General features: G+C 41.6%; 3 protein-coding genes across 3 annotated transcripts; 1 reads left to right on the plus strand and 2 right to left on the minus strand.

Annotated features, from left to right (window-relative positions):
- Window positions 1-2,823: 2,823 nt before the first annotated feature.
- CkaCkLH20_03661 (uncharacterized protein) lies at window positions 2,824-3,405 on the minus strand (the record flags this gene model as incomplete). The annotated part of the gene is made up of 1 exon (XM_038886380.1): window positions 2,824-3,405. The coding sequence occupies one exon, from the start codon at window positions 3,403-3,405 to the stop codon at window positions 2,824-2,826; it is 582 nt and encodes a 193-aa protein (XP_038748222.1).
- Window positions 3,406-5,287: 1,882 nt separating this feature from the next.
- CkaCkLH20_03662 (uncharacterized protein) lies at window positions 5,288-7,734 on the plus strand (the record flags this gene model as incomplete). Its single annotated transcript, XM_038886381.1, has 3 exons — window positions 5,288-5,545; window positions 5,605-6,572; window positions 6,987-7,734. 3 exons carry the CDS (start codon window positions 5,288-5,290, stop codon window positions 7,732-7,734), a joined length of 1,974 nt encoding a protein of 657 aa, XP_038748223.1.
- A 1,637-nt stretch (window positions 7,735-9,371) lies between these two features.
- CkaCkLH20_03663 (uncharacterized protein) lies at window positions 9,372-11,458 on the minus strand (the record flags this gene model as incomplete). The annotated part of the gene is made up of 3 exons (XM_038886382.1): window positions 9,372-9,854; window positions 10,903-11,192; window positions 11,239-11,458. 3 exons carry the CDS (start codon window positions 11,456-11,458, stop codon window positions 9,372-9,374), a joined length of 993 nt encoding a protein of 330 aa, XP_038748224.1.
- Between the last annotated feature and the right edge of the window lie 12,701 nt (window positions 11,459-24,159).

A 24,159-nucleotide genomic window follows, 5' to 3' on the forward strand; every position in this document is an offset into this window, starting at 1 on the left:
GTGCCAATGGAAATACCACGGAGAGGTACAGACGGAATTCGTTCGTACTGCCAGCACACGCATGACATCGGAAGCACCTCACGTCGGACGACACTAGGTTCAAGCGAGGTCCCCTTTGCTTTTGTAGAAGAGACCTCTCCTCCTCCTGGCCATGTTTTCGTGACTAAGACGGTTGTTTTTGGGACATCTTCAGATCCAATCAAAGGTTTTCTCGCCTGCGAATGACTAGAAAGGACCTTCACTTGGTACATACCGCCATCGTGCTGCCAACTAGGGTCTTCTTTTATGCACGGTGGGAAATGCCAACGCAATGGCATATTTGCCTATCTGACACGGGCTTTTAAACCTGAGCAGACTGTTCTAGCTTCCAAGTCTGCCTCTTAAATGGCTATTGCAGTCATTCAATCGAGCTTGTCTGCATTCAGACTGACGTACATACGTTCGTCCGCAGCTGACTCACGTTTCTTCCTGTAGCATATATAGCAAGAGCTGACTATGGCTGATCGCTAAGAGCACAGCAGCAAACTGCGGAGCAAGCATGTAATATGCATGCTCTGTGTCATAGTCGCCCTAAAAATGCCTACAAACAAAAGCTTAGGGAAACGACAGTTTGGAACAGCTCACCGCCACCTTATGCTCCTTACACACTCGCGGTACACCCGCTGGAAAGCCTATATGCCGGGACAAGGCGCACGACAAGATGAAAAGGCATTCGAACTCAGGAACCCAAGGTCAATCCTCCTACAACGGCGCAATAAGCAACTAGTTCACTTCCATGCTTAGGACTCAGCCACCGCTTGATGTAGTCCATCACTGACACATCGACATGACTTCCCGTGAGAATCCACCAAAGCGAGATAGAACCAACGAAAACTGCGACAAGGCGGCAAAAAACATGTTGTGGCGTTGTGAGAAGATACGACGCCGGTACGGAGCCGACGTGTACATCCAAGTCCGCTACAAGAACAGGCATTACGAGTACTCGTCGTCAAATGACCATAGTTTCCCCAAGTCTAGAGCCGAGTTGGTAAGTTCAATGAAACCGTAGTCTTTCGGAGCTAATGTCCTGAAGAAAGGAGCCTACCCGATCCCGGTAACAAGGTCACCAACAGACTATAAGGAGAACAAAAGTCAGAGCCAAGTCAAGGATCCATCCGGGTGATTAATGTTTGGCGGCAACGCACCTGTACGGTGGAGGACTCGCGCTTCCAAAGACGTTGACACTACTTGTAGAGACATGGCTGAAATTGATGCTTACTTCTGGTGTTTCTCTCCATCGTGTCCGTATGTTTTCGTATCTTTGGCGAACTTAGTCGCCAAAATGGTCAAAGCAGTGCAAATTGACGTGTTCTTCATTGTTCTCGCAACATTTCTTGTAGTCCTCTCGAGCCGTTCGTATCATGGGCGATCGCAGGCTAAGACTGATAACCTGCAACAGCTGGCCACTTTCCCTTCCTCTCCTAACATCCGCCCTGACAGCATTTTGCGCTCTGTCTTTCCCTACATCCTGTTGTCCCCGTCTTCCATTGGCGTTGTTGTCGCAAGAGGAAGGAGTCGCTAGCCAGCACTCAACAGAAGCCTAGCTGCTGATGAGGTGGATATGTTTGGCAGATGGGGGAACGGTTGAGGTGTGGAGCAGATGCAACGCTAGAAGCGGTGACGAGAGGAAGGAAGGGGCTGCTTCTAGAGGGGTGGGAAGGCGATGAAATTCACAACGACTTTGGTGCTCGCCATCAGCATATCTTCCGAATCAGGGAGTGAGATGGGGCTTGAAGGTTCCAAAGGGCTCGGTGTCACGGACAATGAAGACGGTGAGAAAGACACGGCGCACGCATAGTTGAGGTTGTTATGGTAGTGTCGAGGCGGTATGTATAAGCCGTTGAGGAAAGATAGAAAGATAGAAAAAAAAAATGATACTGTATAAGGTATTTCGCGAGGCACGAAGACTGGAGGGGAAGGAAAGAAGTGCTGGAAGACGCCGAGGGAGTTTGCTGGAAAGAGCCTGATCCAAATTGGCATGATGTTACAGGAGCAACCACTGACAGGGCGTTTGGTCGGAGAAGCCCGTCCACTGCTCCCGGTTGACTTGGTCAGTTCGGGTGTAGGTGGAGAGATGAGATGCTGACGATGGGAGAGATCAGGGCAAGGGAACTTTGCTTAAAAGCGTGCATCTGTCTGGCTATCGCTCGACGAGCTTGTCAATATTCCCCATTTCTGCTACTTCCCAGCTCCAATTCACTAGAGGTACAAACAGCCAGTTACCCATCCAACATACCCTGCCTTGCAGGATATTCTGATGAGCTCACTGCCGAGAGACCTGCCAGCCTGCCTCTGATAAATCTTCGCTCACGTCGTAATACCATCAACGCCGGTGACCTTTGCATGCCCTCCCGAGCAGCCTACCGATCGTGCAACTCACATAGATGGCGCTAGACGGAAGTAGAGCTGGGTTTGAGGGGCTAGGTGCGATAAGACAGGGGAAATGGACGTTTTTGATTAAAGAATCAACAGGCCCCCTACCTCCCCACCATCTTTCTACGAGACTCCCTCTATTGCAAATTGCGTGCCCTACTTCCACGTACACTTGCGATCTCCTTGGCGATTTAAGTGGCATTATTAAGCATTGATCGCGGGTATCATTTGAGGTAGGTACCTGTTGAAGGAATGGGAAAGAGAATTAGTTGAAGAACGAAGCGTAAAGCAAAAAGCAAAAAGAGGCTAAGAACGCACCTGTGAGGAGACATTTCGAACGCGCAGTTGACCTTGGATGTCGTCCATTGGACAAAACATGACTGCCCATATCCGCTCGCGACCACACATGGCTCAACGACACGCGTTCGCGCGGCCTCCAAGCGTCTCCCAGTACTGGCAGAGCGCAGCGGGGTTGTTCCTGCGGACGAAAGCCTCTGATTCCTCGGTTTCCTCATTACTTCCCTCCCATGAGATCATAAACATGATTGTCTTTCTTCGCGCACTTCCGCGCCTAACGACGCGATGATTGGTGATCGACAATATGTGCCAGAGGTGGCGCTGGTTCGGACCGAGGATGGCCCGAGGGTCGTGGGCCTCGATATACGCCAGCCAGGCGTCGTGGTGCTCCACCTGGAGATAGCGTTCATCCTCCCAAGCCTGGGTGCCATCTCCAGACGGATCCCAGCGCACCAGCATCTGGACGCGAGAGGCATCGGTTGGGTCGACCTGGTGCGCCGTGATCGAACTTGGTGTCGAGCGGGCGACAGGAACCACCTGGGCAGCAGAAGGCTCGCTGATTATCTCGGTCGAGGTATGATCTCCTGTGACAGGGTCGTTTTGAGCGGGAGGGGTCAGGGCTGCGTGTAGCTCTGTCGGGGAGGTGATGGCCTCGGTGACCTCATCAGGAAGAGTGCGCTCGCGCTGACGACGCAATCTGTCTGGAAACGAGGAGTTAGTGCCATCATTTGCAAGCTATCGACCACGGGGACGTCCGGGGAGCATGCCTACCAAATGGACTGTTGTGAAGCGCGATGATCGCGGGCGATCGGTAAGACCGCGATGTCTGAGAAGGTCCACCATCCCGTCCCTCACCAAGCCTCTTCTAAATGCTCGACGACGGACGATAGCGGCTTGGATGCGCCATTTCTGCGTTGGTCAACAGTCAGATCGGGGGCCCGGGGATGGGGCGTCGCGCCTGAGTGCAGACGGGACACGTGCCGGGCTTTGGAATAGAAATCGTGTCGCAGAACAAGATTGTTACTGATTTGCGGCGCGCGAAGCTGTTACAACTAAAAAAAAACACTGTAAAGCCACACCTTGCGCAGCACGAAGGCCATTTGGGTCAGCGGAGGGGATGGAGGCGAAAAAATTAGGCTCTTCCAGCGTAGATGTGAACAAAAAATCTGAACTGGGCGGTCAGAAATCGTCGCATAGACGGCACGTGACTTTGAGCGACCAAAGGCTGGAGTTGAGGCTGAGGCGGTGCTTAACCGAAAACAATCACGTGGCGGCTCAGTCAAGCAGAACATCACGTGAGATAGCCCCACAAAGTTGGAGGCTGAGGAGGGCTTCCGTCTCTTTGGCCAGTCAGGCCCCGCCCGCCTACTTCAACCCAAGGAAGCGGAAGCGGGCCCCTAGACGACACTCCCCTGGCTGGCTCGCTCCTCCCCCTACAAACCATAGCAGTGGAAAGGTCTCAAGCGGTCGCCAATCCAGACGCGCTCTCGCTGCAAGCAACCCAATACTAAAGCAAGTCACCAAGACAATAGCTATAATGACAACGAAAGATACCCAGCCTTGATCCACTCCAAGTCAATCTAGTAACAAGACGGCAGTCACACTATCAACAGGGGAACGCCCGGTCAGGGAACGGGGCCAAACACGAGACGGGCATGGAGGCCAAACGCAGCAACAAAGGATACAGGACCGCCCGTTCTGCACTTCCGAATGCCTTCAAGGATTAGTATATAGAGGGGTAGTAGGTAAGACCTGCCCTAATGTCAAAGATCACGGACGCCGACACATAAAGCGGGAGCGATTTCTCCGGCTCATCCGCACTCAGCTAGCTCAAGCAATGCAGACGTTACACCACTCTACCTAGCTGGTCGAATTGGAGCGCTCTTCAAGGTGCGACTTTCAACTTGCGGTTACAGGCTTATTGCAAAGGCCGTTGAGAGAGTCAACCTCGGCCGCCTTCAGCATGAAGATAACATCTACAATCGATTGCAGCCCATCCAGGGGACACAAGTACCTGTATGCGTCGGCCAGTATGGCCCAAGTCTCCAGTTGTTCCTATGGAGGTTAATCTTAATTATTCGGATTCTGGCAGTAGGCCCAACTCATCGCCAATCTTCGATCACCATTTAGTCTTGCCAATCAAATTCAGCCATGACGTACGCACCGTTCTGCACATCCGCAAGGACGATGGGTACGGCAACCACGTAGAATGTGAAAAAAAATCTAGTCCTCGAGACAACTCAGCATCGAATTGCATGTCATGCCCCAACGAAGGATTGAAATTTTGGCGTGGTCGATATTGGAGCAGGTCGGGCATATGGCTCATGCGTCAACACCCCTGACATCTTTATCTTTTTAGTGCAAATTTGTTTTAGTGCAAACATGAGTCACCTGACGTTGGAAGAGAACGCCAAGCACGTCAGGATCACATGGTGGTTGCCCCTAGCGATGCGGAGAGGTCGATTCTATTGGCTGAGCTAAGCTTTGGACCACTGTCCACTGTCCAACCTTTGAAAACAATCCGAGAACCCAACCGCCATCCATGCATCAATCACAGCCATCATGAGCGGGACAGGAAATGCTGAAGAGTTGGCGAGGCTCTCGAGGCTCTTGCAAGAAGTCCAAGAACGCGCCGACAGGGCAGAAAGAGATCGACAGCAAGAACAACGACGCGCTGAGGCAGCAGAGAGAGAGCGCCAGCAAGAACGACAGCGCGCCGACGAGGCAGAAAGAGACCGACAAGAAGAACAACGACGCGCCGAAGCAGAACGACGGCGAGCCGACGAGGCAGAGCAGCAAACCCAACACACCTCGCTCGACGAATACGTCGCTGCCTGTCATTCCCTCGTTTACAGCAAATTTACCGTCGAAACCGACCGTAGACTGACTTCCAAGGGTTCCATCACCAATCCGCGCCACAAGTGGTGCCCGACCAATCTCAAGCCATGGCCCGACTTCCTACAGCAACAGCGCATCGTCTTCGGCACCCTCTACGACACTTTCCCCTCCGATCGTCGCTGTTTCGAGAGCCGATCGTTCCTGTCCGGCTTGGGAAGCAGAATCGCGAGGCGCAAGATCACCGACGAGAAGGCCTTGGAGTACTTCCTGCACAACAGCGTCGAGGACCCCGTTCGAGCAATCATGGACGAGCTCAAGGAGGTGGAAGAAGTGAAAAGCGCGTTCGATCTGGGCAACGGCATTGTCTTTGAGAATCACCCGCATGCGATCAGCGACGCAGCCGAGGAGGTCGTCGACCGCAACGTCCCATCGACACCCCCCTCTACACCGCATACTAGCAACGTCGACCTTAAACAGCTGCGAGCCGATCAGATCTGCGTCTACCGCTCAGAAACCGCCGACTCGGAAAGTCGCACGATGCTCTACGTTTCCGAATACAAGCCCCCGCATAAACTTACCGCGCCGCATCTTCGTCTCGGTTTGCGCCCGATGAACATATATAAAGAGGTGGTCAACCGAAAAACGATCCCCACATCAGTCGACCCAGATGCGCGATTCCAGTACCATGCGGAGAGACTCACGGCCGCCGCCATCACACAGACCTATCACTACATGATTGAAGGCGGACTTGAGCACGGCTTGCTGACGACAGGCGAGGCAATCGTCTTCTTGAAGATTGACTGGCGCGAGCCTGAGACACTTTTCTATCATCTGGCGGAGCCGTCTGCGGAGGCGGAAGCTCACCCCGAGCATGCCCACCTCTGCACGGCAGTTGCCCAGTATCTGGCCTTCAGTCTGATTGCTCTGAGTATGCCAGGCGAACGATCGCCACATGGGCAGGACGAGCGACGTGAAGCTATGGACAAGCTGAGGACATGGGCAGAAGACTTTGAGACGACGCTGCGGTCAGTTCCGGATGATGAAAGGCAGCCACCAGATAGCTCGCCGGGATACATACCAAACGCGTACAAGGACGTCGACAGATCTCCATGCTTGCGCCGAGGGAATAGGCGAGGACATGCGAGAGACGGGCATACAAGGGAGCAAGTCAGGAGGAATGACGAATCATCTGATGACGAGTCGAGACAAGATGTGCCAGACACACCCACGCCTACGGAAAGGCGAAGGAACCCTCCTCCGGGCCAGGGTAGCCAAGGAACTCGACGCAGTCAGCGAATTCTAGCGCAGCGGCCGCGAGATGGTGGGGGAGGGGGAGGAAGGGAGAATGAACACAGGCCGTACTGCACCCAGAAATGCTTGCTAGGGCTCATCAGAGGCGGCGTCCTCGACCCAAGCTGCCCAAACAACTTTCGTCACAGCAGGAAGCTGAGCGATGACTGCCACCACAACCGCAATGGTGGTGGCCGCGCAGATACTTGTCATCTAATTGACCACACTGGATTCATGAAGCTTCTTGGAGAGCAGCTGGAGCGGACACTAGACGACGGCGTGACACCTTTGGGACGAGGCGGCGCGCGAGGAGTCTTGTTTCGAGTGAGCCTGCTTGCGTACGGCTACACCTTTGTCAGCAAGGGTACAGTACGGGCGTTCATCAAAGACCTTCAACACGAGGCAGCGGTTTACAAGCGTCTACGGCCTATTCAAGGCAAACATGTGCCTGTGTACCTTGGGGCGATCGACCTTCGGCCGATGAACAGGACCTACTACTACGACCACCGAGTCTACGTGGTACACATGACATTTCTGTCCTGGGGAGGACATGATCTCTATGCCATAGAGAATGTAGATGGTGGAGGCGGGCACCTGGAAGAGATGGCGATGCAGTCGTTGCGTGCAATCCATTGTCAGGGTGTTGTGCACAGAGACATGCGAGAGGATAACATGCTGTTCAATGAAGAAGTCAAAGGGGTCTTGATAATCGACTTTGAAAGGGCGCAGCTGTTGACACCGCCTCGGCGTCCACTGACGCAGCTTGTGCCGAACAAGCGCAGACGGGTGCCGGAGGTGGTGAACGGCAACAAGTTGGCAGTGAAGTCAAGAAGTCGAGATGAAGGCAATGGAGTATTCTTAGGGGACATTGCAATGGTAAAGGAGATTCTTGGGTAAAGCTTCACTTATGAGCCAAGTCCGCAAGTCTTTTAAGTATTCACAGCCAACCACAAACCTAATTCAATCACTTATTGCGATCTTATAAAGTCCTTTCGTCCAGTTTTGCCAATGACACAGAATTGATGAGTTCTCCAGCCCCTTTTTCAGTGGGTCTGAACATGTTGAGGTCCTCCAAGGGTCTAGCGTTCTAACACAAAAGTACAGCCGTATGGATACGTATGAACCTGATTCCACCATTCATCCTTTTCTGAATCAATTGGGAACTCCACGAGAATGGTTTGTGAAGACGAAGCTTTTCCAAAAGACACTAACACGATAGATAAAGCATGTTGATGGAAATCATTCCAGGCGTGGATGAGGGAAATAACTGTGGAAACAACAATCCCTTGACTGGATTAGCAGAGGTGGGGTGGCAGAATTTAGAATAAGAACGGCAGAAAATTCCACACAGCTGGCAGAATATGAAAGCGGGATCAGCGGTACGGCAGAAAAGCGTTACACAATTGGTCAAGGGTAGCAAGGGTGGAGCGGCAGAACAATTAAGAGCTGACTAATAAGCAGCATAAAGCTTGGCTGACTCCTTGACACACAAAAACATTGACAGAGACGGCAGAAAATTCGTCTCGAACGGCGGCGGACTCATTCGCCTTCCAGACTTCCAGCGATGCAGTGAAAGACATGATTTGGGGTGTGACTGCAAGGGAAAATCTACAGAGCCACAGACCAATATCTCATATTCGCGCAGGTGCGCATTGACTCTCGATTTGTCGAGAGGTGTCAATTCGTCACACCTGTTTCTTTCTATAGACGACATCATGGTTGTGGATACGGCAGAATACCAGTGGGTTCAGCGGAACATAAGTGGATGTGGCAGAATCAACGGATTTGGAATGGTTTGCTGGGGACGGCAGAGAACTAGGTGGATCTTGAATGGTTGCGGATACGGCAGAATAGCTGTGGAGATGGCAGAATCGAAGCATGTGGGAGACATGGAGACTACGGTGTAACCTGGCAGAATAAAGATGGGGCGGCAGAATGATCAGAAGCTTGCTGATCGGTGGCAGAAAAAAACATGGATGGCAGAATAATAGTGGGCACGGCAGAATCGATGGATTTGGGAGAGTAATTATGGAGACGGCAGAATAACTGTGGGTATGGCAGAATCGTTGATTGAGCCCTTTCTAGTTTTCCCTCATCATCACATCTTTTTGTCCACTTGGCGCCCTTTTGTTCGATAGGCCTACGATGGTTTTGCGAGGAGACGGACAAGCAGAAAAGATGTGCTTACGTACTGGCCTCCCCTAAAGGCGTACCTCTACACTGTTTGGATTTGAGATTGTTGGCGTGATCCACACACCCGAGGGCGACATCACCAGTATGATTCGAACGTCACAAGAAAGCTCATAGGCCACAAAGGCGCTTAGGATGGATGTTGTATAGAAGCTCGAGACCGAAAAATTTGATCAGTTTAGACCTAAGACTTTGGGACTATGACGATGCATCTTGTAAACCCGATCTGAGCTATTGTGTCAGGATCACATGGGCCTAAGGGAGGTTAAGACAACAACAAGAGAGAGGAATGTTGTCAGAGAGCGCAGGAGAGGCGAGGTAAAAGCAATCCTATTTTCTATCCCCTACTTTGTTGTCTTCTTATCCCGCTTACCCATGATCTTCCAGTGTTGGATGATAGCCTGCTCGCTTCGCTGCAATTTACCAGCAATCCAAGACCACTTTTTTTCCTCCTGAACCCATGCGCGCAGACGTAATTCGTCCAAAGACGTCCAACGGCGTCGTTGAGGCCTTTTGCCCATTTCCTCAAGAACACCAGGGCTGTCGCTACGATCGGAGCTCGCACTCTCCTTTTCACTGTCGCTGTCTTCTCCAGAGTTGTCCTCTGAGCTGTCGCTATTTTTGAATGTCTTGGAGTTTGGCAGCTCGACAGTTGCCTCTAATACCTGTTCACCATTCATTACGTCAGAGCGGTTGATGTTTCTTGCGCTTGTTGCGTTGTGTGGAAGACGCTTCGTGGCATAATCGCTGATGAACCCAAGGAACAGCTGAAGCATGTCCAATCCCCTCTCACTGTCAGGCGGCTCAGCGCCTCTTCCGATAAGAGCCTGTATGGTGTCGATCAGCTGCAGTAGATGTTCCGCAGAAAAGCCACAGGTGTGACATGTCGCTGAGGATGGATCCGCCGGGGTAGCGACAGGAGAGACGGAAACTGGTCCGCACCTTTGGGGACCCGGTTTCCCTGAAGAGTGGTCGGGGCGTGGCGAAGTAACTCCGGTTATAGTTGGCGATCGCCCCTGCCGTCTTCCTGTGCGCTTCCCTCCTCTCGAAGCATTATCCACATTCAGCGCAGGTAGTCCATCAGAGCGCAAGTGGTCATTGCTACAGCTCATGGCGCCGGCTGTTTGAGGCCGTGGTTGGCTTCTGGGAGAGCGCCGGAGCTGTCTATCGCATTGGGTTGTGAGGCCTTTCTTGCCTGGCTTATCCACCAAGGCTCGGGATGGTAGTACACGTAAAGACCTGGCTGGCAGAACTGGTGATGCTGTCCCGCTGCTGGCATCTCGTGATCTCCTTCTTTTAGGCAAGCGACGATCGTGGCTCTCGTAGCCATCTTCGATTTCCGCGTGATCTCGTTTCCTCCTACTGGTGATGGCATTACGACGTTGCTGTGAGATGGAGGCGTGATCCGAGGATGGAGAAGGAAGCGCAAAAACGTCTGTTTGAGGCTCTTCCACACTGTCCAAGGGAGCGGCGGGAACTTCGATCGATGAACTGGAAATAGGGCTTGTTGGGCAAGACGGGGCCCTCGTGGAGTCGGGCGCCGCGGAGTGGCTTCTGGAGAGGATGTGCGATGCAGCAATTCTCGACAAATCTTGAACTGCAAGTTTGGGTCCTGGAACCGCTAACTCTTGAGAACAGCTCTCGCCACCTGTGTCTTCACAATCAGAGCTACTGCCGTCATTATTGGCCGAGCCGTCATCACCACAGTTTTCGCAGGTGTTGCCGCTCTCGCTCCTCCCTTTACCCTCAGTAGTAGCTGTGTAGCATTGGTGTCAATCTTGAATTCCTTCATGTATACGATTTTGGTCTCTCACCTGTATTCAAGTCGGTGATAACACAACTCGTTGGGCGAATATGCGCCGTTGAACATTTTACCAGGTCAGGAACCAGGAGCAGTTCCTCGGGTAAAATATTTGACTCTTCCCGAGAGGTCTGTTCTGTGGGAGGCTGGGCAATTGGGGGTGTCCAAGGCGACCAGAATGCTGAGGGCGACTTGGTCTCCTCCAAAGAGATAGGTTTGGTTGTTGCTGTTGTGATACTGCCTATCCCAGATGGTGGTTCGAAGGAGCCCAAGGTGTGCGCAATATTGTACCCGTTATCGTTCCAATCTATTCCGATGAAATTGAAGGCGAGGTCGTCAATACCGCAAAGGTTGCCAAAACCGGCTGTCTGTCATAAGTTAAGGCCTGGCGGGATGTGATGGGAGCATACCTGATGCAAAGCCAATGGTTTGGGCCTCCGTCGCGACGAGAGTTCCGACATCTGATTCGAGTGGTGTTGGGAGCGCCGTTGGTGGGAGGTGTGATTGATGTTGTTGCTCTTCGCGCTCGCGTTGGCGTTTCAGTCGTGCAAGCTTCTGCTTACGCTCCTTTCTTTTGCAGAGCTGTCCCATGGACTCTACATCCAGTTGTCTGAATTGTGGCCTGACCATCGTTGATGAAAGAGGTTGAATGGTTTGGTGTGAGCTGACTGGCGGAATAGTGAGGATACGAGGGCGTTATATAAGATGTAGATGTAGGCTATCCGTGTTGGAACGACCCCCCCTTTCCTGGACATGACGGTTGGACTAAAAAGTCCACCCATCACCCCTTGGAGGAGCCTGCCGCTTCCAAACCTGCGTTGGAACCCCAGGCTGGGGTCAGTTAACTCACCGGCGACTCCTTCGTTATGCAGGATCCTGGATGGTCTGATTTCCTCTTCCGAGCCTGGCCAACGCCCTTGACATGTCAGTGGGCTCTCCATCCTTTGTGATTGCTGTTCGTCTCGTCCAAAAATGGCAGTGATAGCGGACTTGCCGGGCAAGCTGTTGGAATGGATGAAGAAACTTGCAGCCCCGAGCCCCTGGTCAAGTCCCGCAAGCCACGTCGCCAGATCTCAACCGCCAGGGCCGCTCCTGGCGGCATGGATCATGATTGCCAGACCGAGATAGGCACCCATCCATCCATTGACGCCGGCGTCCAACCCTGGAGTTGCGCCGAAAGAGGCCCGTTCAGTTGAGCCCAACCCTCCATCGAGCCTGATGAACATTCCAACCGGCGTAACCACCCGCCCCTGAGCATGGGTGAGAGGGGTCATCTGCCCCTTAATTGTCCTGGCCAACTGCACAATGCATCGTAGATGTTGCCTCACAAGCCGTATGATAGGCTCATGCTGATGGAGCTTGAGGCAGAACTTGTAGTCGGCGCTGTTGATGGTCTTGGGAATATTGCGCCGGCGCTTCGGGATGTGTTCAAGCTTCCTGGCGCCCACCGTCTCGTATATGCAATGTAACCAATGTTGAAATCATCTCGTCGAGAGCTAAGACGAGGCAGAGCCGGATGTCTAGCACGACTGAGATAAAATTGCCTTTTCAGGCAATTTCCTTGACTCAGGAATCCATGGTAGCTGCTACCCGAAGCGCCCTTTGGTGAAGTCCGACCGTTCATCTTTCCTGCTCCTGGACACGGACGTGTAGACAACCAGCTTCAACGCCTGGGTGTTCTGCCTATGGTATGAGAGCATCCCAATTGGGCAATGTTGTCGTTGGCGAGCCCTTGCTCCTCGGTGTGAAAAACTGCTGCCGGGTTTGTGTTCCTGTCCTCTTGGAGGGTGCTGTGTCGTAGAGACCTCCGCGACTGCTCGAGGCCGTTCACAGGAGCTGTGCCCTAGCTGAGTATTCCGAAATACCGGCATGAGCTGATTCTCGGGGTCTCGGGAAGAAGACTGCTTCGCAGCACATATTCAAGGTCTGGACCGACGTTAGATGAGCTAACCCCGTTTGGAGGAGCACACTTCATGAATAGTGTTACCAGGCTATCGTTCAGAGGCATAGCTGCAGGGCGTGCATCATCTCGGATATACGAGGCCATCCTCGTTCCTAGCGTCTCACTGGAGATGGGCACTGGAGATGGGCACTGGAGATGGGCGAGCCGGACGTCTAGGCTGCAGTCGAGAGGTGAATTGCCCGACAAGGGAATTCTGTTGGCTCCAGCCATTCATCCCTTTGCCAACGCGTCTTTGAAGGATAGAAGACCCATGGCGAGGCAACGCCGTCCTTTGTTGGCTGGTAGCCCAGCTGGATGCCAGTATCCGCAATACGCGGTGCTTTTCTCGCCGTAACTGCCAACGCCCCGACCACTGGCGAGGTGGAAAACATGAAACTTGCCAAATATGGTAATTTCGAGGTATGCCTCCGTTCGCCTGAGGAAGGACTTAGCCTAAGGGCTTCGCCACAAGCGCTCATCATGATGCTTGGTTCAACTGCTCAGATTGACGCGGCGTCTCCGATCACCGCTCATGGTCGTATGATCCCACCGCGCATCCCATGATCCCTGAGTTCTCGAATTACCTTAAAAGGCAATCTTGGATCTAGCGGCAGGGCAGAAAGGGGAACTCTTCAAGATGGGTAATGAGCCTGGTGGGCGCTTCGTCAGGTGTTCGTAATTTTCGACGTCGATGATCAATGAAACAGGCGAGGCGAAATAGCGGACGTGGGTGGACAAAATTGTCCAAAGCAGCAATATACTAAGGGAGTTAGCAACACAGTTACAGCAGAAGAACACCAAAGCATACCGGGCATATTGCACCCATTGTGCACAAAATTACCACAGAAAACTGAAAGCACCAGCATGGTCTTTTTTTCTGCTAGTTTCCTTTGGCTTTAGAAGAAACGAAGGTTTGTCGGGTGGAATGTCGTGGAAGCGAGAGTTAAAGGTCGACGGTATGCAATCGCCATCGTAGAGTGTGGATGTGGCTGAGGCTGGCAGAATGGAGGTGAATATGGCGTGGGTGGTGCTCGGAGAAACAAAAGTTACAAGAGGAACTTCGAGGTACATCGGCGTGCTGGGCGGGGCGGGCGCCGTTTTATGGGATCGCAAAAACAGCGAGGGATGGCGTGGCCGAGAATTACCCGATGTGGCAGGTGCCGAAAATGGCATGTCAGCGCCGCCATTTCTAAAGGCAGGCAAGCCGTCTCTTGTTTTACTACTAAAGCTTTAGCAAAATAGTTAATATTATTAAATATAGCTATAGCTACCCTTATAGAAGTCCTTAAGGATAAGAATAGTAATATATAAAGGTCTACTACTAACGCTTTAAGCTAATAATTAATATTATTAAATATAGCTATAGTTACTCTTATAGAACTCTTTAAAGATAAGACTAGCTATATATAATAGTTTATTATTAATACTTTAAGTAAGTAATTAATATTATTAGATATAGCTATAGTTACTATTATAGAACTATTTAAAGATAAGAATAATATTATATAAAGGTCTACTATTAATACTCTAGGTAAGTAGTTAATACTCTTAAATATAGCTATTATTACTCTTATAAAACTCTTTAAAGATAAGCACTAATATATATAATTATCTACTATTTATACTCTAGTTAACTAGTTAACGTTATTAAATATAGTAATAGTTAGCCTTATAAAACTCTTTAAAGATAAGCACTAATATATATAATTATTTACTATTTATACTCTAGTTAACTAGTTAATACTATTAGATATAACTATAACCTCCCTTATAGAACTCTTTAAGGATAAGGATAGCAATATATAAAGATCTACTACTAAAGCTCTAAGTAACTACTTAACGTTATTAGATAAAATATTAAAAGCACTAGGTATTTATATTTAGTTAGAGATATATACCTAATTAGTACTTTATAATTTATATTATTCTTAAGATATAGGATCTTTCTATAAAAGCTTTCTATAGCGTAGCTTTAGAGAGCATTTCAGTCTCTATATTAATAAAACCTTCTATATTATTAACTAAGTATCTACTTTTAGAAGAGCAACATTATAAGGTTAGTAGCAATTCTAGAAAGCAATTAGAAGAGCGTAGGGCAAGTTAGAATAAGACCTATCTTTACTATCTCTAAGCTGTTCTAAGCAGGTAGAGCGGATTAATACAACCCACAATAGGTAATACTAATTATTTTGCTATTTACATAAGGGCTACTATACCTCTATTTACTAGGGCATCACTTTATAATATATTAAGTGGGGAAGAGGGCAGCTTCTAAAGAAGACGTATTTTATTTACTAAGCTTAAGGCTAAGGAAGGAAATCCCATTATAGAAGGTAACACGTTATCTCTTTCTCAACTAGGACATATAGAACGGCTGTCTTGCATTTACGTCAAAGGAGGGCTAGTTTATAAGTTATACAGCGTACCAACCTTACAACGTTAGGCTTTATTAATTTCAAACTAAAGAGGAATATAACGCGTTTATCTCCCTCTACTACTTACTAATTTTAGATAACCTACTCCTTTATAGAAGCAGTAGTTAATTAGCTCTAGAAGCTACTTTAATTAAAGATTAAGATAGGAAAGAGAAAGGCTAACATTATAAAGATAGAGCGAGATCTTACTATAATATAGAACGTCTCATAATTATTTAAGCGTGCGGTCGCTAGCTCTAGCTATATTGCAGCTAGCTAAAGCAAGCATAATATTATATAGTAAGTAGTTAGATTATTATTTCTCACAGCATACTTAAATATCACGCATATTTAGCCTACAGCAATTAGATATAGTCTTTTAGTAGTGTTCCTCTAGAGCGTATACAGTAGAGCAAAAGAAGCTAACAGGCCAGCTTAACAAAAGCCGTATCAACAAAAAAGTAAGCTTTATAGTTAGGGCTGAACTATCCTCACGCAGCTCAGCAATAGTGCCCACTAGTTCTCCTTTTATTAACTAATCTAGAGCTCTTCTATATATATATATTAACTACTACTAGGGAACAGTCTTCCTTTATAATTATTAATAACTATCTAGAGGTAGCGCATAAGTAAATATACACTAACAGACAGTTTAAAGACTTTATTAATATAATACTCCCTACGTAGTCGCTTACAGCATCCATATTCAGTATTATAACTAGTTTAAGGTGCTATAAAGATTCACATAAGAGTTATAGAACGTTAATATTACTCTATAGCCTATTAATAATAATTTAACTTAAAACCATACCTATTATAAACTTCTATTTATATTTATAGTTATATCTAGCTCCTAGTAGCCGCTACCTATTACTACTCTACTATAAATGCTCTATTTCCCTCCTAATATCTCCCTAAGATCTTATTACCTATATGCCTTTTAATTACTACCTATATTCTATTTAAAAAGTAATATATTAGATACTAATACCGTTCCTAAGCTTCCCTTAATTAAGAGATATACTATCTCTAAAATAGTCTATATTTATAGAAAAGCAATTAAGTTATAGGGTAAATACATTTAGCAATTAGAGGGTATAGTTTTTATATAGTAGGACTATACTTATTAGTAGCATTATATAATCTTAAAACTATAAGATAGATAACGTAAAGAGGACTAGAAAATACTATATTTATAGAGACTTAGTATTTCTTAGTAGAACTATATTAAAAAATAAGCTAATTCTTTAGTATAAATATAATTTTCTCTTAATTAGTATTTAATAAATATTATATTAATTAAGAGCAATCTATAGGATATTATAGATAACTTAATAGAGACTTAGAATTCTATATAATAAATAGTATTAGAGCTAGCTAATCCTTTATATTTAGAGAGGTTAGAGAATTACGTTATAAAACTAAAGCTATTTATTAAGGAGATCCTTACTTATTCTATAGTAGGGTTAAGTTATAAGAGATATAACTAAGTAGAGATATTAAATTCTATTCTTTAAGATAAGAAGGCTTTTAGGAAATAGATATATATAGTTAATTCTTCTACTTATTATAAGCTATAGTTAAGGTAGATATTACTATATATAGAATTATATAAGCCTAAAAGTTATATATATAGGGAAGAGTAATTTATTATAAAATAGAGTATATAAAGATATATTAATTTAAGGTTAAGCATAGTAATTAGAGCTATATATATTATTCTATATCTAAGAGGCTATCTATAATATTATAATAATTTAAGATTATTATTTAGGGATTAAAACCTTTTAATTTAGGACCTATTAATAGTAACTATAACTCCCTAGGGATATACCTCCTTACTCCACTCTCTAATAGAAGCTTAAAAGCCTTAGTATTACTATATAATATTAATATAATAAGAGCAGTATTACTATAGTTATTTACGCTATTAAGAGGCTTTTTATTAATAGTACGCCTTATATATATATATATATCCTATATAGTACGTATCTTAAAATATCTAGAGACTTAGTTTTAAGTTTAAACTTACGCTATTATAATACTAGACTTAGTCTATCTAATAGATTATCTAAATATACTAGCCTAATAAGTAGGTATAAAATAGTATCGCTAAGGTTATTATACTAAAAAGGATCTATATTAGTAAGGAGGAAAAGCTATATAACGTTTACCTTACTACTTTGGAACTGTATAGCTAGAGTGTAGAGCAGATAGTATAGAGTTCTCTTATTATTTCTTAGAAGTTTTAAATTAAAATTAATATCTAGATTTAATAAGAGCGCCTATATTATATCTATCCCCTAAATATAGGCGTTATATAGAGCCTAGCCATCTAATTTAGTAAGTATATACCCTTATTAGGTAAGTAGTTAAACTTATATAATATCTCTAGAGAGTATAGCGCTTAGTAGCAGATTGCAGCTTAGCTATACCTTAAGGTCTAGTAGGGTCCTTAGAGGTTAGATTAGGGGGTAGTTATTCCCTAACACTCTACTATAGAAGCTTATATTGCTTAGTATAGGTGACGGTAGTATAGGTATCTTTAAAGGGGATAATATTTATAGATTTATTTATTACTAGCTAGGTCTAAGCTAATAAGAGTAACTATTACCTTAATAGCAGGCTTTAAAACATTTTTAGATTACTAGATAGCATTAACGTCGCTATATTTATATTATATAGTATATACTTCTTTTCTATATATAGATAGTTAAGTTAGGCTTTAAGCTATTTTTAGATAGCATTCACTTCTATAATAGGGTAACCCTATCTACTAACCTAGTACTAGCTAGGGTTATTTAGTAAGCTACTAAATATAATAGCAACATACTAATAATAGGTTGCTATATCTAGTATATATAGCTGGGTCCTTAATAGGGATATATAGACCGTGCTCTTAGTGTATATAGGTAAGCTCTATAGAGATCTTTACTTTATCCTACTTAACTTATTTTAACTAGTATATTAAGCTAGTATATATTCTAAGTCTACCTTAGCGTTACTATTAAGGTTTTTATAATAACTCCTCTTTCTTAAGTAAGACCTTAGGCAATATATAAGATAATCTATATCTAGCCTTTTTAGACTTATAGTTTACTTATTAACGTTAAACAAAGTATCTTAAAGGATATTATAGGTATTAGTAAGCAATTTCTACTATACCTATACTCTATAGCATTTACTATAGTATAGAGAATTAGCTAATCTAAGTTATATACCCACTATAATTAAAAATATATATATATATAAAGTTAAATATATTTCTTATAAACTAGTCTACTATAACTTACCTATAAATAGTAATCCCTAAGAACCTTAAAGTATAGTAAATTAATATTAATAAAACCTATAACTTAGTTAAAATCTTAAAGCTACCCTCACTCTTAGTAATATATAGTAGCTAAAAGTAATATATAATTAAGACCGCTAATATAGTAATATATTAAGTAATAGTAAAATAGAACGTAACTATAGCTATAATAGACTATATACCCTCTTACGCTATATAAATACAAATAAGAATAGTAACTATAGCTATTAGAGAATTAAGGATATAAAGGCTCTATAAAGTTAGTAAATACGTTAAGTAGTTACTTATTAACTTATATAAATATTCTCCTAATAAGCTAAACGTAATTATACCGCAACGTCTACTAGATCTATAGTAGACCGGTAAGCCTAAGGACGCAGTAGATACTAGCTACCTAAAGGAGGGGCATATTATAAATAATACTCTATATAAGGCAGCCTAGTTTAGAGCTACCTAAAAAGTTAGTATAGCTAAGGGAGGAGAAAGTCTTAGGGAAAACTATAAAGCCTACTAGCATTAGCTATAAGCAAAGTATAGCAGCTAAGTTCTTATAAAATAGGATCTTATTTAACTCTAGTACTATCCTATTATAAGTAGACTTAAGCTGGGACGCGTCCTTATAGGTATTAGGTTTATCTATATTTTCTATATTTAAAATATATCTTTATATAGGTTACACTATAAGATTACTATAGCAATACCCTAGAAATATATAAGCTATAGTTAGCTAATTTTAGCCTATTAGCTAATTTTACTAGAGGGGCTGTTACTAATTTTAGCCGCATTAACTAACTAATATTCTTCCTTAATAATTAATAATATTAAAACGAATTTAGTATAATAAACTTACTTATTACTAGTATATTTTTATAATAAACGTTATTAACTACTATAGATTCTACTTTAGTAGATTAATTATTTTTTTAATATTATTCTATCTAATTTTATTTACTATTTAAGAGTTCCTATATCTATATATAAACTATCTATTATTATTACTACCTAGATAAGCATAGGTAAGCATCCTAAAATAGGGCTTTTAAATATTTCAAAGTAAATTAATACCTATAGTAATAGTAGTAGTTATTATTAGTAGCAACGTAGTAGCTATATTCTTAAATAGAATCTAACGCCCCAGCCTATAAGATCGCTTTAGTATTATAACAATCCTTAATATACTACTACTTTATACTAAAATAGGAGTAAAGTTTATTAAGTAGTGTTTTAATATACTAAAGGCACTATATAAGAATATTTATTAATAGCTTAGAATTGTTACTATCTACGCTACATTAGGATATACTCTTCTAGCTCTTTTAGCAGAATATATATCTTTAGGGGACCCTAAGTCTATAGCTAGCCTAGTAGTAAATTACTAACTATAATAAATTAACTATATTAATGTAAGATAGGTAGTCTTAATTCTTCTTATTATACTATTCCTAAATTTTAGTCTTCTTTATAAATAAAAGTATAAAACCACCCTTAACCTCTATTAATATCTATTAGTTACTATATTAGTTATAACCTAGCTTTATCTACCTTTATTATCTAAATTAGGAACGCCCTAAATATATATCCTCTTAATAGTAACGTTATTAATAAGTCTCAAGTATATTATAATAGCTACTATAATATTATAAGGGAGAGGATAAGCTAAAATCCAGTAGATTATAGGGCTCTCTAAGGTTCATCTAAGGCTCTCTAGACATTAGGAATTCCATACTAAGCAATATATATATATTTATATACTAGCCCTTAGAATAACGTAAGCCTCCTTCCTTTAATCTTATCTATTTTAGATAGCCTAGTATTATTAAGATAAAGATAAGTATAATATAGTTATTATACTTATTAAAACGTAAAGTAGATTTACTTATAACTTAGAACTTATAGTAAAGAGCAAACGTAAGCACTTAGCCCTTATTAATAGCCCCTATAGTTATTATCTAAAAGTTAATTAGTTTAGTATAGTTATTCTACTTACATTTAGTATTAGAATAATTAGCTAGCTAATAGCTATAAAAGAACTAATTATACTCTTTAGTAGTTATAACGTAAAAGCTTAGTAGTTTATTTTATTCTAGGATATAGAGGCTAAAAGTAAGATTAATTACCCTTAACGTTTAAATCTACTACTAATACTAGCTAGTATATCACTTCTAGGTTAGAGACTAAATAGATAAGCTTTTAGCTATAGATATAGATTTTATAAGTATTAGCCCCCTTATATAAAAGCTTATTAATTATATAGTAGGTTCTAAATATATAGCTATTTATATATAGGTAATTCTTTAGGAAAGACTCTAAAGGATTATCTTAAGCACTCAGTAGGTATAGGAGGATTAAGTTATATTTTAATATAATAGACGTATAGTAACTCCTTATAAAGGAGCTAAGTATTAGAAAGTGAAAGACCCTTATTTCTAATAAGATTTATTCCTATAGATATAACCCTCTTACTAAGCCTTAATAATAGCCTATATTAATTATAATACTTTTTATATAATTAATAAAACCCTTTAAGATAAGCTTAAGGAAGATTAAGAATTAGATAGTAGCGTTTTACTTTATAAACTTAAGTTTTATCTAACTTAATTAAAATATATACTTTATTAATAAAATTTAATTACTATATAGAACTTTCAGCTCTATACTTATCTCTATTAAAAGTAATAATTACTAATTAGAGCTTATCTAAAATATAATTAACCTCCTTAGTAAGCTCTTCTCTAATCTTTTATATATTATAGAGGTAGGTAACCTCTATATATAGATAGCTATTTTCTTTAGTCTTTAGTTTAATAATCTCCTTTAATAATAAGTCAGGCGTCTACTTTAAAGCCTAGAGTGTCGTATAGGAGGCTTTAATTACTATAAAAGAACTATAAGCGTTAGTAATAGCTATATTAAGATCCCTAAGCGGGATAGAAGTTTCAAACAGTTTACTATATTTTTCTATATTACTTTTTATTACTTATAGTAGAAGCCTTAACTATACTTTAAGTAAAGTATAAAGGGCGATCTTAAAATATTCCTAAGCAGCTAGTATAATTATAGAGTACTAAATTTAAACTAGTCTAAAAATAGATAGACTTAAGGCCTTAAAAGGAGTAGCTTAATTAATAAAACTTATAGAATAGATTACTACGCCCTAACTCCCTTAAATATACTATAATATTCTTATCCCTATTTACGCTGTTACGCTTTAAGCCTATAGAAAATTTGCTTTAGGACGTATTGTAAGTAATTTAGGAGGCCTAAGGTAAGGTTAAAGAAGCCTTATCTTATAAGCTTAGTAAACGTCTATAAAAACGTAAGAACTAGTATTATATCTAAACTGAAATAAATAATAGTAGCTAGTTAGTCTATAAGATTAGTTAACTATATTACTAAAACTAGAACCTATATTAGTAGAATTTATAGTAGGTAAAGTATCTTTATTACTTATAGTTAGAGGCTAATATTAATATAGAGGAGTTAACTAAGACTAAGGCGTCTTAATATCTTTTAATATAGGATATTATAAAAATCTATAGTAAAAAGGATGCATTCTCTTAAGAATTAAAATAAGTTAGAGAGTAGCTAGATATTAAAGTACTTAAAAGATAAATTATAGAGCTGGCCCTAGACTAGTTTAAGGATGAAGTTATCTAGTTAAAAGATAACTTAGAGTAATAAAAAGCCTCCTTACTTAAAAAGGATAAAGAGTTAGAGGGGATAAGTTAAATCCTATAGCAATTTAAGGAATAGGTTTCTATATATAAGGGACTACTTACTAAGAATAAAACTACTATTAAAGAGCTTTATTACTAACTTAGTATATAGTCTCTTATTAATACTAGATTATATAAGGTATTAAATAAGTCCTAATATATAGAAAAGGCCTAGGGCTCTAAAAACGTTAAATCTACTAGCCTAAAACGTTTTAAATTATTAACTCCTATAGTTTATACCTAAGGAGAAAAAAGGTAGAAGACTAGTATTTAATAATTAGAATCTATATCCTCATTAAGTATAGTACCTTATAGAGAAAGTAAATCCTTTAAAACTAAGCTTATTTAGAAGTAAGAGAATAGATACTAATAGTAATTAGCTACTTTATATAATAAAGAGAGGTTCTCTAGAAAGTAAAGTATAACTAGTAATTAATATATAGTTAAAGACTTATATTTAGGAGAAGAATAAATTAACTTAAATTATAATGGAAATATATATTTAAATTAGAGTTTTACAACTATTATAGAGATATATAATAAGATCTAGCATTCATAGTAGCTTAAGGTTAAAAAGGGCTTAAAAGTTTTTAAAACCTCTTTATTTAATAAATATATAATGTCTCTACCCTATAAGCTAGTAGTCTATAATAGGAAAGCCTAGCTAAGACACTATTAATATACTTTTTATAGCTATTTCTAGAATTTTAATAAGCTATAATAACTTTCCTAAATAGTTATATTAACTAATAGGTTAAGTACTAGCTATTATTAAAAGGTATAGTTAAGTATACTACCTCCCTAGCTATACTACCTACTAATATATTAATAGCGCCTACTAAGTTATAGATCTAACTGCCCTAATAACTCTCTATTAACTTAGCTAGAATAAATCTTATTATAGTAAGTAAAGTCTAATATATATTATACTATAGTAACTCTTATTAAAACGAACTACTCTATACTATAATATACTAGGTAATACTAGTATATATAGCCCTATATCTATATATTATAGTTAGTAACGTAATATTCTCCTATATTTCTATTTTTAGTAAATTAAGTACTATTCTAAATAGAGTACTACTCCTCATTAGTTACCTATAAGTACTATCCCTAGTACCTATAGGGGCAGTTTAGGCTTTACTAAGCCGTATAGGGCAGCAGTTAGTATAGGGTATATACTAAATTTAGACTAGCCTTATTTAAGAGCCCTATAAGAATGCTAGTCTTTTACTCTATTTTAGCTACTAAGATATATAAAAGGACTAATCTATTATAATCTAGATACTTATCTAGTTAACTATACACTCAATCTAGACTAAGCACTTTATTATACTGATTTTCTATACTTATTAAATAATATACTACCTATATATATACTAGCTATTATAGCCTCTATAGTGCTAGGGATACTTATATACGTTATATAGATACTATTTATTACCCTCTAAGCAACTACTAACAGCATTAATTAAGAAGCCTCAATTCCATTATATAAAGCTAATAACTACCTATACTAGACTCCTAGGCTAGTTATACCAGTTAATTTCCCTAGTAATATAACTAAGGCTAAGCTAATCTAAAGCTTTATCAACTAAAATAGCTAACCTATAAGTATTAAAGATTTAAATATATTTACTAATACTACTAAAATATATTAATTAGCGCTATTAGATTTAGTAATCTATAACTTAACTACTAATAGCAGTAATAATATTAAGCTTTAAGCTAATAGCTTAGTCGTCTTTAAGTAGATATATATTATAGAATGCTAATATATATTAGCTATATCTATACCTACTCTTAAAAGGGTATTTATCCCTAAAGTATCTATTTACTAGTATTACTAAGCACTATTAAAAAGAAGACGCTTAGTTTAAAATAGCAACCTCAATAGCATTATACTAAATTCTCTATAGACTAATTTCTCTAGTAGTTAGCAG

This window comes from Colletotrichum karsti, assembly GCF_011947395.1.
Source record: "Colletotrichum karsti strain CkLH20 chromosome Unknown Scaffold9, whole genome shotgun sequence".
Lineage (NCBI taxonomy): Eukaryota > Fungi > Ascomycota > Sordariomycetes > Glomerellales > Glomerellaceae > Colletotrichum > Colletotrichum karsti.